This window comes from Oryx dammah, unplaced genomic scaffold, assembly GCF_014754425.2.
Source record: "Oryx dammah isolate SB20612 unplaced genomic scaffold, SCBI_Odam_1.1 HiC_scaffold_18, whole genome shotgun sequence".
Lineage (NCBI taxonomy): Eukaryota > Metazoa > Chordata > Mammalia > Artiodactyla > Bovidae > Oryx > Oryx dammah.
In genome coordinates, this window is record NW_024070202.1 from 43,627,347 (window position 1) to 43,640,609 (window position 13,263).

Sequence of the window (13,263 nt, forward strand, 5' to 3'; positions counted from 1 at the left end):
TGACTTCTTTCAGAGACTTTGTACACTCATTGCTGAAGGGTGGAAGCAATTCTTGAAAGGCCCACGTGAGGCAAAATCCCACCATAATATCCCCTACCACATGAGCAGCATTTTTTGATTCTGGAACTTATACCATAAAATTCTCCTAGAATTTACCATTAGCAATCTGGTTTTATCATCTCTAAAGTCTCTTTAATAATGTAATTACTAGCTACAAAGAGTTATACTAGTATACAACCTACAAAGGTTATCCTTTCATAAGTAAGAGAACTACCATCAGTAAAAGAAATATCAATAACCTCAGATATGCAGATGACACCACCCTTATGGCAGAAAGTGAAGAAGAACTAAAGAACCTCTTGATGAAAGTGAAAGAGGACAGTGAAAAAGTTGACTTAAACTCAACATTCAGAAAACTAAGATCATGGCATCCGGTCCCACCACTTTATGGCAAATAGATGGGGAAACAATGGAAACAGTGACAGAATTTATTTTTTGGGGCTCCAAAATCACTGCAGATGGTGACTGCAGCCATGAAATTAAAAGACACTTGCTCCTTGGAAGAAAAGCTATGACCAACCTAGACAGCATATTAAAAAGCAGAGACATTACTTGCCAATGAAGGTCTATCTAGTCAAAGCTATGGTTTTTCCAGTGGTCATGTATGGATGTGAGAATTGGGCTATAAAGAAAGCTGAGTGCCGAAGAATTGATGCTTTTGAACTGTGGTGTTGGAGAAGACTCTTGAGAGTCCCTTGGACTGCAAGGAGATCCAGCCAGTCCATCCTAAAAGGAAATCAGTCCTGAATATTCATTGGAAGGACTGATGTTAAAGCTGAAACTCCAATACTTCAGCCACCTGATGTGAAGAACTGACTCACTGGAAAAGATCCTGATGCTGGGGAAGATTGAAGGCAGGAGGAGAAGGTGATGACAGAGGATGAGATGGTTGAATGGCATCACAGACTCGACGGACATGAGTTTGAGTAAGCTCCAGGAGCTGGTGATGGGCAGGGAGGCCTGGCGTGCTGCAGTCCATGGTGTCGCAAAGACTCAGACATGACTGAGCGACTGAACTGAAGTGAGGGAACTCTTAAGAGACTTTGAAAAATAATAATAATCCTGAATTTTCCTTAAACTGTTTCACAGATTCAGAGTAACAACTTTTGCCCTAACTAGTATATCATTCACTTAAAAGTTAGCAATACTCATAAAAATTTGTGTATTTTTCTTATTAGAGAATTCTTCAGTGTGTTGTTCAATGTAAAATCCTGACACACAGCACTGTCGAATGAAATTTGAATGCTGAGAGGCAGGCTTGGATGGCAGCCGTTACAAGTTCTAACTGTCCCAATTTCTAGGCTCTGGGGAGACTCTTAACATTTCACCCTCTTTTGCTGTACTTCATGACACATCTGGTTGGAAAGGAAGCTCATAATGGATATTTCATACCAGCACCACAGAGATAATGAAAATAAAGTGACTGTGCTATAGCTTAAAACAACGTGACATTTAACCACCAAGCAAACAATTTCTAGAAAGGAACCGACACCGCCAACGAATGTCACCATCTAATTTCTTTTGTTTAATTCATGTATTTGCATAGTTAAGTGTCTTTTTCAAAGCGTCTTTTAAATAATTATGTTATCAGCATGCACACTCTCTATAGGTGAATGGACAGCTTGCTTTATAAGCAAAGCTTGAATCGTGCATCTTGCAAAAGGAAAGTGTCACTTCTGTTAGTTAAGCAACTAATGGGAACTACTTAACCCTTTATTAAAATAACTGCATTGCTAAACCCCTTCCAAGCCCCAAATAAAAACACATCTATTGCCATTTACTGTCAGTGTGTCCTCAACAAATCTTAGATTACACTAATGGCAGTTGTTCAGGTGAGTCATTCTTTAAAATGTTTAATACTCATCAGACCATAAGTCAGTAAAACACAAATAAAACCAGAACTCATCTAGTCTTAGATGGTGAGAGGTAAAAATTCTGCTGGTTTTGAACCCATTTTCCTGAGATATTTGAGTTTTTCCTTGTTGCTAAACATTTTCTCAAATCCTCCATATTAACTCTAGATAAAATTATTATTATACAGAATGTATTTTTTAATCAACCTATATCCCTAAGTAGCTCATTATGTAGAACACTGTTCTGGCAATTGGCAGCGAACTATAGAGTTCAATAGCCTCTACACATGGTAATAATTTTTTTGCTTTATCTTATTAATGATCCCATAATGGTAGGCATTGACTGCTTCAGCCCTTTCGGGACCTGGAAACTCCTCATTTTAGAGTAAGTTGGATCTACAAAACAGAACTAAAAAACTAGTTTTGGCCTTTTTTGCCAAGAGTCGGACATGACTGAGAGAGTGAACTGAACAGTGACTTTCTGCCTGATTTGTAGTTAGTGATTATACTTTACTTTCACTCCCTTAACCTCTGTAAGATACTCAAAATTCTTCAAGCTAACAGGTTAAACTAACCTTTAATTAGATATTTGTAGGGCTTCACTGGTGTCTCAGATGGTAAATAATCCGCCCACAGTGCAGGAGACCTGGGTTTGATCCCTGCAGTGGGAAGATCCTCTGGAGGAGGGCATGGCAGTCCTCTCCAGTATTCTTGCCTGGAGAATCCTCGTGGACAGAGAACCCTGGTAGTCTAAAATGGGGTCACAAAGAGTCAGACACGACTAAGAGATTAAGCACACAGCATAGGGTATTATTTAGAGATCACTTAAATTGTCTTTTCATGAAGTAATGAATGCTGTATATGTGTGAGAGAGAGAAAGAGAAAAATTCAAAGAGTTTACTGATATTAAGACAATCTGCTATTTGGGTATGTATAGTTAAGTATGTGAGTTAAGCTGCAGGGGCACAGCTTTTAAACAGCCAAGTCAAAGAAGGTGGTCTATAAAGTTCTGATTGACCATCGCTTTTATTTTGATTTCTTAAGTGGCCAAGTGAAAAGTTGGCCATCACAAAGTTCTGACTGACCGTCACTTTTACTTTAATTTCTTAAGAGGCCAAGTGAAAAGTATATAATATGACATTTGTCAAAGATTTTAAAATAATGCTTATCATTTATTTAATCTTCTTGTAATCCTGAATATGCAAAAGAACCACCAATAGGTGTGGCCTGTACATGCTTGGAGGTCCTAAGATTATTCTAATCTCTTTAGAATCCTGAGATACCAAAGCAAGTATCATTTCCATTCATCTAGTTACAGGTCAGAAGTAAAAGCGAGGCAAGATGTGAAACCAGACATCCGACAGCCTCCATTCACGGACTACAGGCAGCCTCCACTGGACTACAGGCAACCCCCAGGAGGGGACTACCCGCAGCCCCCACCCTTGGACTACAGGCAGCCTCCGCTACTGGACTACAGGCAGCACTCCCCAGACACCAGGCAGTTCCCTCTGTCAGACTACAGGCAGCCCCAGGTACCTCAAAGACCCCACTACGTTTATTTCATTTTTCAATCAGCAGACCTATAATTCTCACACACACACAACTCAGGTGCATTTCTTTATGGTGCTCAGCAGCAATGAATGGGAAAATTCAGAGAGATAATACCACTGAGGCCTATGTGCCGTAGTTACATGTTTTCCACATAAATGGATAAGAACTAAAGTCCACAAGCTACGCAGCAGTTCTTTTAATGACCAAGGAAACTGTTCTGATCTGCTCAAACCTTTGGAATTTTGTCTTGAAGTCAGATTATTCCTCATGATATCTTGTCAGTTGGATCACAGTAACTATGAGAGAGGAGAACAGAGAACTGACCGCAGAAGCTTCTCTGATATTAAACAATTGTTCATTCCATTTTCTCCCCAACCCCAAAGGATTTTGATTATTTCACTGTGGACATGGAGAAAGGAGCCAAAGGATTTGGATTCAGCATTCGTGGAGGAAGGGAGTACAAAATGGATTTGTATGTGCTGAGATTAGCCGAAGATGGGCCAGCAATAAGGAATGGAAGGATGAGGGTAAGAATGTTCTCTTTATAAAATTGCTTAATTCTGAAAGAAACGCCTATTGTGGTATTGATGCAGTGCTAAAGCCCACTATTAAGCAAACTGACTTGATTTACATGTTGCCTTCTTTCCATTTCACAGTCTAGTATTCTAAAGGTTTGGCCAAACATTGTTTAAGACTTCTCTCTCATTTTCTTTCTTATGTCTTCTAACTGACAACTCTCAGTATAATGGCTTATGTATGTTTCTCTAAAGAGCAACTTAAAGAAAATGGACAAAGTAAACAAGTCTAACAGATACCTTGAAATGCAAATGTGGCTCCATAATCTTTTGTGTGGTTTGAGGATTGAGTTTTCATCTGAGATTGAATCTTTTGAAATTTATTTTTAGCGTCATGCTTTTTTCTTCATATGGTTTTGTGTTTCTTTGGAAATATTTCTTTTGAGTTGACTGACTTTGGGTTTGATATTGGGCAAAAAGAAGCAGGAGAAAGGGGGATGAAGCTTCTTGGATACATGTTGCCCTTAAAATGGTAGCAGCCAAAAATTTTCCAATTAGAGTGAAAGTTGAGGGTAGATTTTTAATATAATAGTTACTTTGAGGCATCTAATTGATGCATAACGAATTCTTCACCTAGGGGTACAAAGCAACACTTGATAGAAGTATAGAACATTAGTCAGTCTCTCTATAAAATGTCATCCAGGAAGCACACAGTAAAGGTTAGTTATTATAAGTAAAATCTAGAATTATTCTTGTCCTCCCTCCTTGCCCTTTAAGTTAATACAGAAAAGCTGTGGTTCTTGGGTTCTAGAGCCTCAGATTCTTCTGCTGTTTTACCAACCAATTGCTCCTGGCAATGGAATGAACTTGTTATTCCTGCCACCAGGTCTGCCATCTCTGTAGTCTCATTTTCAAGTGAGTGAGTCATCCACAGTGCAAAAGTAGAAAGTGCAAATGTGTCTGTTTTTCTCCCTCCCTTCACAATCCTTTGACAACTGGGGAGTCTCCAGGGGATTTGAACCTAGGCAAGGCTCACTGCAGAGAATAACAGCCCCTGCCCTGATTTAGCCCCAAACTCCTCTTAACATCCTCTGCATGTGGTTTTAGGATTAGTCTCTACCTGGTTTCTTGGCTCCCAGCTTCCCTAAACAGAAGGGCACTTTCTTAACATGCTGCAAAGCCAACTCACAAGTGGTTCAATAGAACGAAATTAATCTTTGCAGTGCAGGTGAGCACAGCACAGCACAGAAGCTGAAGTAAAATGACCAGAGTTCCGTGAGAGGGGACCACCCCCACCACCAGCCCATGAGCGGATTTTAGAGCTGTGGGCTCTGAAAGGTGGCCACGTTTTATAACAAATGGTCTAGTTGACTTTTCAATATATTCATTTCTCCCAAGGCACAGAAGCCTACATATAGAAGCACTCTTACGTAAAAATGAATATTCTTTCTTGTAGAATTTAAAGCAGAGCAGTAGTTCTCTGCTGTGTGGTCCCCTGGCATCAGCTTCCCCTAGAGGGGACATGTTAGTTAGCAGCACAACATGGAGCCACACCTCTGGATGCGCATCTCAGAGGCACTGAATCAGAAACTAGGGTTGAGGCCACCAGGCTGTGTTCGTGCGATCCATCTCCCGATGCATCTGCTACAAGGTGACGTTTGAGAACCACTGAGCTGGTGACATAGGTGTGGCACAGTGAGACCCGGGCTCTGTTCATTCCCCCTGGATTCTGTCCAGGGAGTTTTCCTGTCCACTGGTTTACCTCAGGCCTCTAAATCCATGTAAACACAGATTTAGAATTCTGTAGACAGGTGCTCAATTTTATGAAAGCTGTTTTTCTTCTGGCAGGTGATAAAAATGAGTCTTCTACCTGGGTTTCAAAAAATGGTACTTTCACTCCTTGTCAATGATTATAAAAATCAGCAATATTTCCTCATTTTTGGTGTCATTTTTATATAGCAACGTATTCTTCCTGTGTACAAGCTGTCCAAAAGAAGTTATTATGGCCAGTTTTAGATATTATGGGTCTTTATTTTGGACTACTATATACATATATATTTTCTAACATTTAATTCTCAAGGAAAACAAGTCACTTGAGAGTCACAGAAATTCTGTGGATCAGATTTTACTGGTTGATTTTATCTCTGATCTTTAAAATAAGGCTAGGACTTGTCAGGGATGAATGGATGACTTTTTTTCTGCTGTTATGGTTATACTTGATATTCAGATTTTTTTTTTTTTAACTCATGGATTCTTATGGCACCAACAGAGAACTTGTCTAGGGTGACAAACTCCATGTCAGGGAAGGGAACTACTTCACCATATAAGTTCAAAAGTACTTGTATTAGCTACTTTGAATTTGATAAATATTTTGTATCTGTAAAATTAAAGATCAGCAATTGTTCTTGATCATAGCACATAATTAATTCAGATTTTATTTTCATATTTGATATCAAATTTCATCACTTAAAGCCAATCTTTTCTACCTTCATTAGTATTTACTAATTAGCAATAATGTTTATTTCACAGATATGTTTAAATTATTTCAACAAGGAATAAGATAGATTAATATTTGCACAACTCAGTGGTTTGATTACTTTAAAATCATGCATAAACTAGATAACAAATAGGATACCAATATGGGAATTTAACAAATAAAAGTAATTAGGAATTCATTTTTCATCTTACTATAACATCCTCCCTTTATACCATTGTTGCCCAGATCTGTATCTGTGTATATATGAATCTGGGCAACAGTGGTAAGATCTACATATTGATATATGTATCTTAAAAATCTGTGCAGATGATCCTTATAAGGCAGCTGCTCACTCCATGGGTATTATGGCTTGGTTTAGAAAGTTCCAAGACCTCTGAGAAAAGTAGGTGAACTGGACATGCATGAGCTACATTAAAAATAAGTTCAAGATGAGAAGCTAGCACAGGTTTTTCCCAACCTCTAAACCAATCAGGCACATTTCTCCTTGTTAATTGTGATTTTTTCACCTTCATTCTCTTCGTGATCAAGTAATTTTGGAACACACTGTATAGCTGCCCCCACCTTTTTTGTGATCAGAAATAGAAGGGAAAGTCAGGAAGTATCTGGTAATAGCAGAGTGTCTTAGATTAAACTCAGTACAGTAAAATTGCCCAACTCAGAATTACTACACAAGAGCCGGATGATTCTGAAAAATCATTTCATTTAACAGTTAATGAATTTCTGTGCCTGAGGATTAGGGCTGTAACACTACTTTTGAACACTGAGTTAATGCACAGGTGTTAGCCTCTGAACCTGAGACTTTTCCTGAGTGATTTATGTTAGTCTTGCTTGTAGGACAGTGGTGGTTTGTGCCAGTTTAGTAGTACAGGACTTTGCTGAGATTACAGAGAAGCCAGGTAAAGTGAGAGTCAAAGAAGTTGGCTAGCAGCAGTGTGAAAGCATCCCCCCTTACACAGGGGAGTCCAGTAAATGATGCCACAGATATGGATTTGTAAAGAATGTGCTTAGGCATCCAAGTGACCTCCTGGGCATCCAAGAGAAATGCCAAAGATCTTCCTTCCTCAGGGGTTCTCTCATTGATTTGGTGAGAGACAGGTAGGCATATCCCAAAAGTGGATCCCAGGTGAATATTTCACTCTAGTCTTTCTGGGCACCTGCAGCAGAGACAGTTATCTTAGCAGAGATCTTTGGCAAATTAGACTGTCTGACTTTCAAATTGATTAAGAAGTACTTGCAAAGAACATGATTTTTTTATTTTTTTCTTCTTCCTTGGAAAGTATTATATGCTTACTTAATTTTTTGGTTAAATAAACACTTTTCTTTCCACTTGATGAAACAAGAGTCAGATCAAGCAAGCATCCTGATAGTACTTTTCCTAGTAAGGTCAATGGATTCCCTCAAAAGATGAGAACATACCAAAAGCAAACCACAATCAGAAAGTAGTGAGGAAAATAATGACTCTTTCTGAGGGTCAAATTTACAAGGCAAGTCCAGATACAGGGGAGAGGATAAGAAAATCTTTTTCAGAAGATCAATTTGATGCTTATTTTAAAAGGTTCTAAAAACACCTTTATCAGAAACCTATAACGTAACAATAAATGAATTTAAAGATTTACTGAAAATATAACTATTTTGATCCCTTCTAAACCCACAGCCCTGCTCTCAGTCTCCAAAATAAGCAAACATGATGGAAATGGCAACCCACTCCAGTATTCTTGCCCAGAGAATCCCAGGGATAGAGGCTACAGTTCATGGGGTCACAAGAGTCGGACACGACTTAGCAACTAAACCACCACCAACAGCCATTTAACATCAATACCTATGAAACAGGAAGGATTATATCTATTAATACCATATAGAGTTGTTGGGAAAGTGTAAGCAGTTTTTCGGGAAATAGAATTGATTTTTCTTATTAAGACAAAGAAGGGAGGTATTAATTTATGAGTGACTTATGTTATTGAGAGACTTATACATGAGAATATGTCATGAAATGGAACTTGAATAGCATAGTGCAATTAGAATACACACTAAGAAAAACAATGTGAAATATAATTTCATGAAATACTGACTTTATTTAAAAAATTAGGGAGTAGCAAGTTTTGACTTTAATTGCTAGCTAATGTTTTAACACTATGTAATAAAAATTAAACACACAAAACAATCTGTAAATGTAGAAAATAAGGGGGATGGGAAATAGAAACATAATCATCTTGTCTGATTGCTCTTCCTCAGTCATTCAAGAAGGGTGACATCAGAAGAGAAACACAAATGACATTCAAATTTCAAGGAAAATTTTAAGGATTAGAAAATATTAATAATCTGTTTTTAAAGGAAGATTTTTTATGTTTATAAAAGAGTCTAATAAAGTTGAGAGGGATAAAATGTTCATAACTGATGAATAAATCTCTGGTACAAAGCTCTAAGGGACACAATCTAATTAAAAACTGAGTAAAAATAGAAAACAGAGGCAAAGAATAATGAATGTATGAAGTAATTTACTGGTGAAGCTCAGTGAAGAAGAAATCTAAGAAATCAAGAGACTTCTGGAGGGAAGAGATAGTGCTTAAATAAAAATCTGAGAGTCAAGTTAGAAGACATCTGAAAAGAGATCAAGTTTGAAAGGTAAAATGTTTCCTTGAATATTTACCTTGAAAAGGTAAACTATTTTCCTGTTTCCATAAAAGTATAATACATTCCCTATTCCATAAAATGCTTTTTTTTTATTTTAAAGAAATAATATCACTTTTCACTTCGCCACTTTAATAACTGGGTAGTAGCTATCTGTGCCTACTTAGCATTGCATAAACTTATTTACAAAATGGTTTATCTTCTTCCTGAAACTTATATGTGACAAAGTCAACCAGCAGTGGGCCTTGGGATCACCTACAAAAATTTGTAAGACTGAACAATGTGTGAAAAAGATACTGCTTACCCATCATTTTCTTTCTTTTTTAATGAAAAAGCAACTTCCCTGATGGCAGCTTCTCTTAAATTCATCACCTCTCCTGTGGACCAGACATGGCTAGTCTGTGACTACAGAAAGAAAGTATTCTACTTTATATTGCTTTAATTAAACATAAAACCAGAAGAACATTTCTAACATATGTAATAGTATAAACACTAACAATGATTCAGGTACCCGTGAGCCCTTATCCATCTCCAGTCTCTCATGATTCCATTCTCCTCCCACTCTCTAGCCCCTAGAGGAAACAAGCACCCTAAATATTATCATTCCTTCGGGTCTTACCACACATGTATGTACCTCTCAACTATATCATTTAGCTTTGTACACCTAGTGAACTTTACATGAATGAACCTTACTGTACATGTTCTTCTCTGTGGTTTACTTTTTATACATTATGTTCATAACACTCATCCAAGTTGATGCATGAAGATGTAAATTATTCCATGGTATGAATATGCTACAGTCTCCATTAGTTATAAATGGAGAGTTGTTTCCTATATTAGTGGACACTGGATTTTTTCCAATTTTTTTTTTTTTGCAACTAATACTATCCTTGTATATACTTCCTGCTGCACATATGCACAACTTTCTCTAGACTAGACTATATACCTAGGACAGCATATATTTAACTAAATAATACAAAGAAATTTTCCTAGGTGGTTGTACAGATTTATACTCATACTGGCAATATGAAAGTTTCCCTTACTTTACATCCTCATAAGACTTGTACTTCAGGCTTTTAAATTCTTATTCTGGCAGGTAGAAAATGATATATAAATGCAAATATAAACCTATTTCTTGATTACAAGTAATATTTATTTTATTTTCTTAGGTTTTTTGGGCTTTATTTCCTCCCAAATAAAGATGTCTGTTCATATCTTTACCCCATCTTCTGTTAAATCATTCCGTGTTTTCATATTGATTTTGAGCCAAGTATTTATATGTTCCTGATGATGGTTTTTCATTGATTGATGTGTTCATTGGAACAAATATCTTGTTCCACCTTATGGCTTGTAGTTTCACTTTCATTATGATGCCCTTTCATAAACAGAAGATCTTAATTTTAGTGTAATTGACTTAATCAGTCTTTTCTTTTATAATTTCTGCTGTCTGTGTCATCTCTGAAAAATCATTCAAGTCATATTCTTGAAGACCCCCTACATCTTCTTCTAAAAGTCTTATAATTTTGCTTTTTCATATCTGTCTTTAATTAGGTAGAATTGATTTCTGTGTGGAAAAAGAACGAAATCCAATTTCAGTTTTTCCATATGGATAACCACCTGTCACAGCATCATTTATTGGGTATCCCCTCATTTCCCTGCAATCTGCAGTGACAGCTCCATAGTAAATACGATGGGCTGTTTATAGATTCCTTATACTGCTCTACGGAGAAGGCAATGGCAACCCACTCCGGTACTCTTGGCTGGAGGGTCCCATGGACAGAGGAGCCTGGTGGGCTGCAGTCCATGGGGTCACAAAGAGTCGGACATGACTGAGCGACTTCACTTTCTCTTTCACTTTTCAGTTTCATGCATTGGAGAAGGAAATGGCAACCCACTCCAGTGTTCTTGCCTGGAGAATCCCAGGGACGGTGGGGCCTGGTGGGCTGCCGTCTATGGGGTCGCACAGAGTCGGACACGACTGAAGCGACTTAGCAGCAGCAGCAGCAGCATACTGCTCTACTGGTCTGCTTGTCTATATCTACACAATACTATACTTATCTACCTTTTAATAAGTCTTGAGTTTTGATGGAGAAACTTCATATCCCCTCATCCCCAGATATACATCTTAATTCTTCAGGAGTGTTTGAATTTTCTTGGATCTTAGCCGTTCCATATAAAATTTTAGCAGTTTCTCGTCCTATTGGGGTTTTTATTGGAATTGCTTGGAATCTATAAATAAAAGTGGAAAACCTTATATCTTTATAATATTGAGTCTTTCTATCTGTGAGCATGGTATAATCTATATGTTTTGATTTTCTATAAAGTGCTTAAAGTTTCATAGTATTTTCCATAATTTTGATAGATTGATTCTAAGCATTTGTATATTTTCTTAATACTTTTACTCTTATATTTAATGTAATATTGAAATTAACTGTACCAATGAAAAGAAAAACAGTTGATTTCTGTATATTGATCAGTTGTATCATAAAAAATTACTAAATTCATATTAATTCAAATAACTTATCTGTAACTTCCTCTAGATTTTCTACATAGATACTCAAATTTTCTATGTCTTTAAGTCCTTTTATTTATTTTTATTATTTTATATATTTATTTACTTGGTTTTTAGTATGATGCTAAATAGAAGTGGTCAAACAAGCATTCATTTATTTCTAATCTTAAAGGTAATGCTTTCACCATTAAGCATAATGTTGAATGAATTTATATAAATAAGCTTTATCAATTAAGAATATTCCATTCTATGGATAAGGAAGTTTTGGTACATATATATAATGGAATATTACTCAGCCTTAAAAAGGAACACATTTGAGTCAGTTGAACTGAGGTAGATGAACCTAGAGCTTGTTATACAGAGAGAAGTAAGTCAGGAGAAAAATATCATATATAAATGCATATATATGGAATCTAGAAAAATGATACTGATGAACCTATTTGCTGGACAGAAATAGAGACACAGGCACAGAGCACAGACTTGTGAACACAACAGGACCGACTGAGAAAGTAGCATTGAAGCATATACATTTCCATATTAAAATAGATAGCTAGTGGGAAGTTGCTATACAGCACAGGCAGTTCAACCCGGTACTCTGTGACAATCTAGAAGGGTAGAACTGGGGGTGGGGAGGGGTGGAGGTTCAAGAGGGAGGGGATATATGTATGCTCAAGGCTGATTCACATTGTTGTATGGCAGAAATCAACACATCTTTAAGCAATTATCTTCTAATTAAAAATAAATTAAAAAAAAAGAATATTCCTTTCTGTTACTAGTTTGCTAGATAGTTAATTATGAATACATGTTGAATTTTGTGAACTATTTGTACATCCACAGAAAGCATATAATCTTTTCCCTTTAATATGCTAATTAATATAATTAAGAATATTATTCATATTTTAATGGAATTTTATGTTAAATCATTCTTGGTTTCCTCAGATAAGCTATGTTTATTCACGATAATCTTTTTGATGCGTCATTCAATTCAATTTTCTGTTATTTCCTTTAAACTATTTGCAGCTACATTCTTAAGTAAGATTAGCCTGTAATTTTCTTTTCTTGAAGTGTTGGTGAATAATTTCAACATTAGTGTTATACTAGCCTTATTAAGTGAAAAAGAATAATCTCTTTTGTTATTGTCATCATTGTTGTTATCTGGAAAAGCTTATGTAAGTTGAGAATTGTCCTTGACTGTTTGGTAGAATGAACCTGTAAATCCATCCAGGTCTAGTATATTTTCTTTGTATGAAAATTTTAAACTACATTACATTTCTATAATAATTAGAGTATTCTTCAGATTCTCTGTTTCTTCTTGGGTCAATTCTGATCATTTTTTCTGATAATTTATTTCATCTTAGTTTTCAAAGTTTCTATAATATTATCCTATTATATTTTTCATATTTAAAGATTTATGTTTATGTTCCCTTCTCATTTATCTGACTATTGCATATGTATGTATTCTTTGTTTTTCTTTGTCAATCATGTCAGGAGATTTGGCCATTTTTTAATTCTTTTAAAGAACCAACTTACATATTTGTTCTCTGGCTTATTCATTTATTTTTATATTTGATATTTCCTTGCCTCCATTTTCTTTGGGTCAACTCTTCTTATTTTTCTTGTTCCTTAAGTTGAATGCTTAGATCAGTA

At 36.3% G+C, this 13,263-nt stretch overlaps 1 protein-coding gene across 1 annotated transcript in view; it reads left to right on the forward strand.

Annotated features, from left to right (window-relative positions):
* MAGI2 (membrane associated guanylate kinase, WW and PDZ domain containing 2) overlaps nucleotides 1-13,263 on the forward strand; it is a 1,493,747-nt gene that overhangs the window by 1,359,374 nt on the left and 121,110 nt on the right. Inside the window, exons 19-20 of the mRNA XM_040260742.1 lie at nucleotides 3,226-3,445; nucleotides 3,848-3,991. Of these exons, the coding sequence (XP_040116676.1) occupies nucleotides 3,226-3,445; nucleotides 3,848-3,991 (364 nt within the window). The remainder of the gene's footprint in view (nucleotides 1-3,225; nucleotides 3,446-3,847; nucleotides 3,992-13,263) is intronic.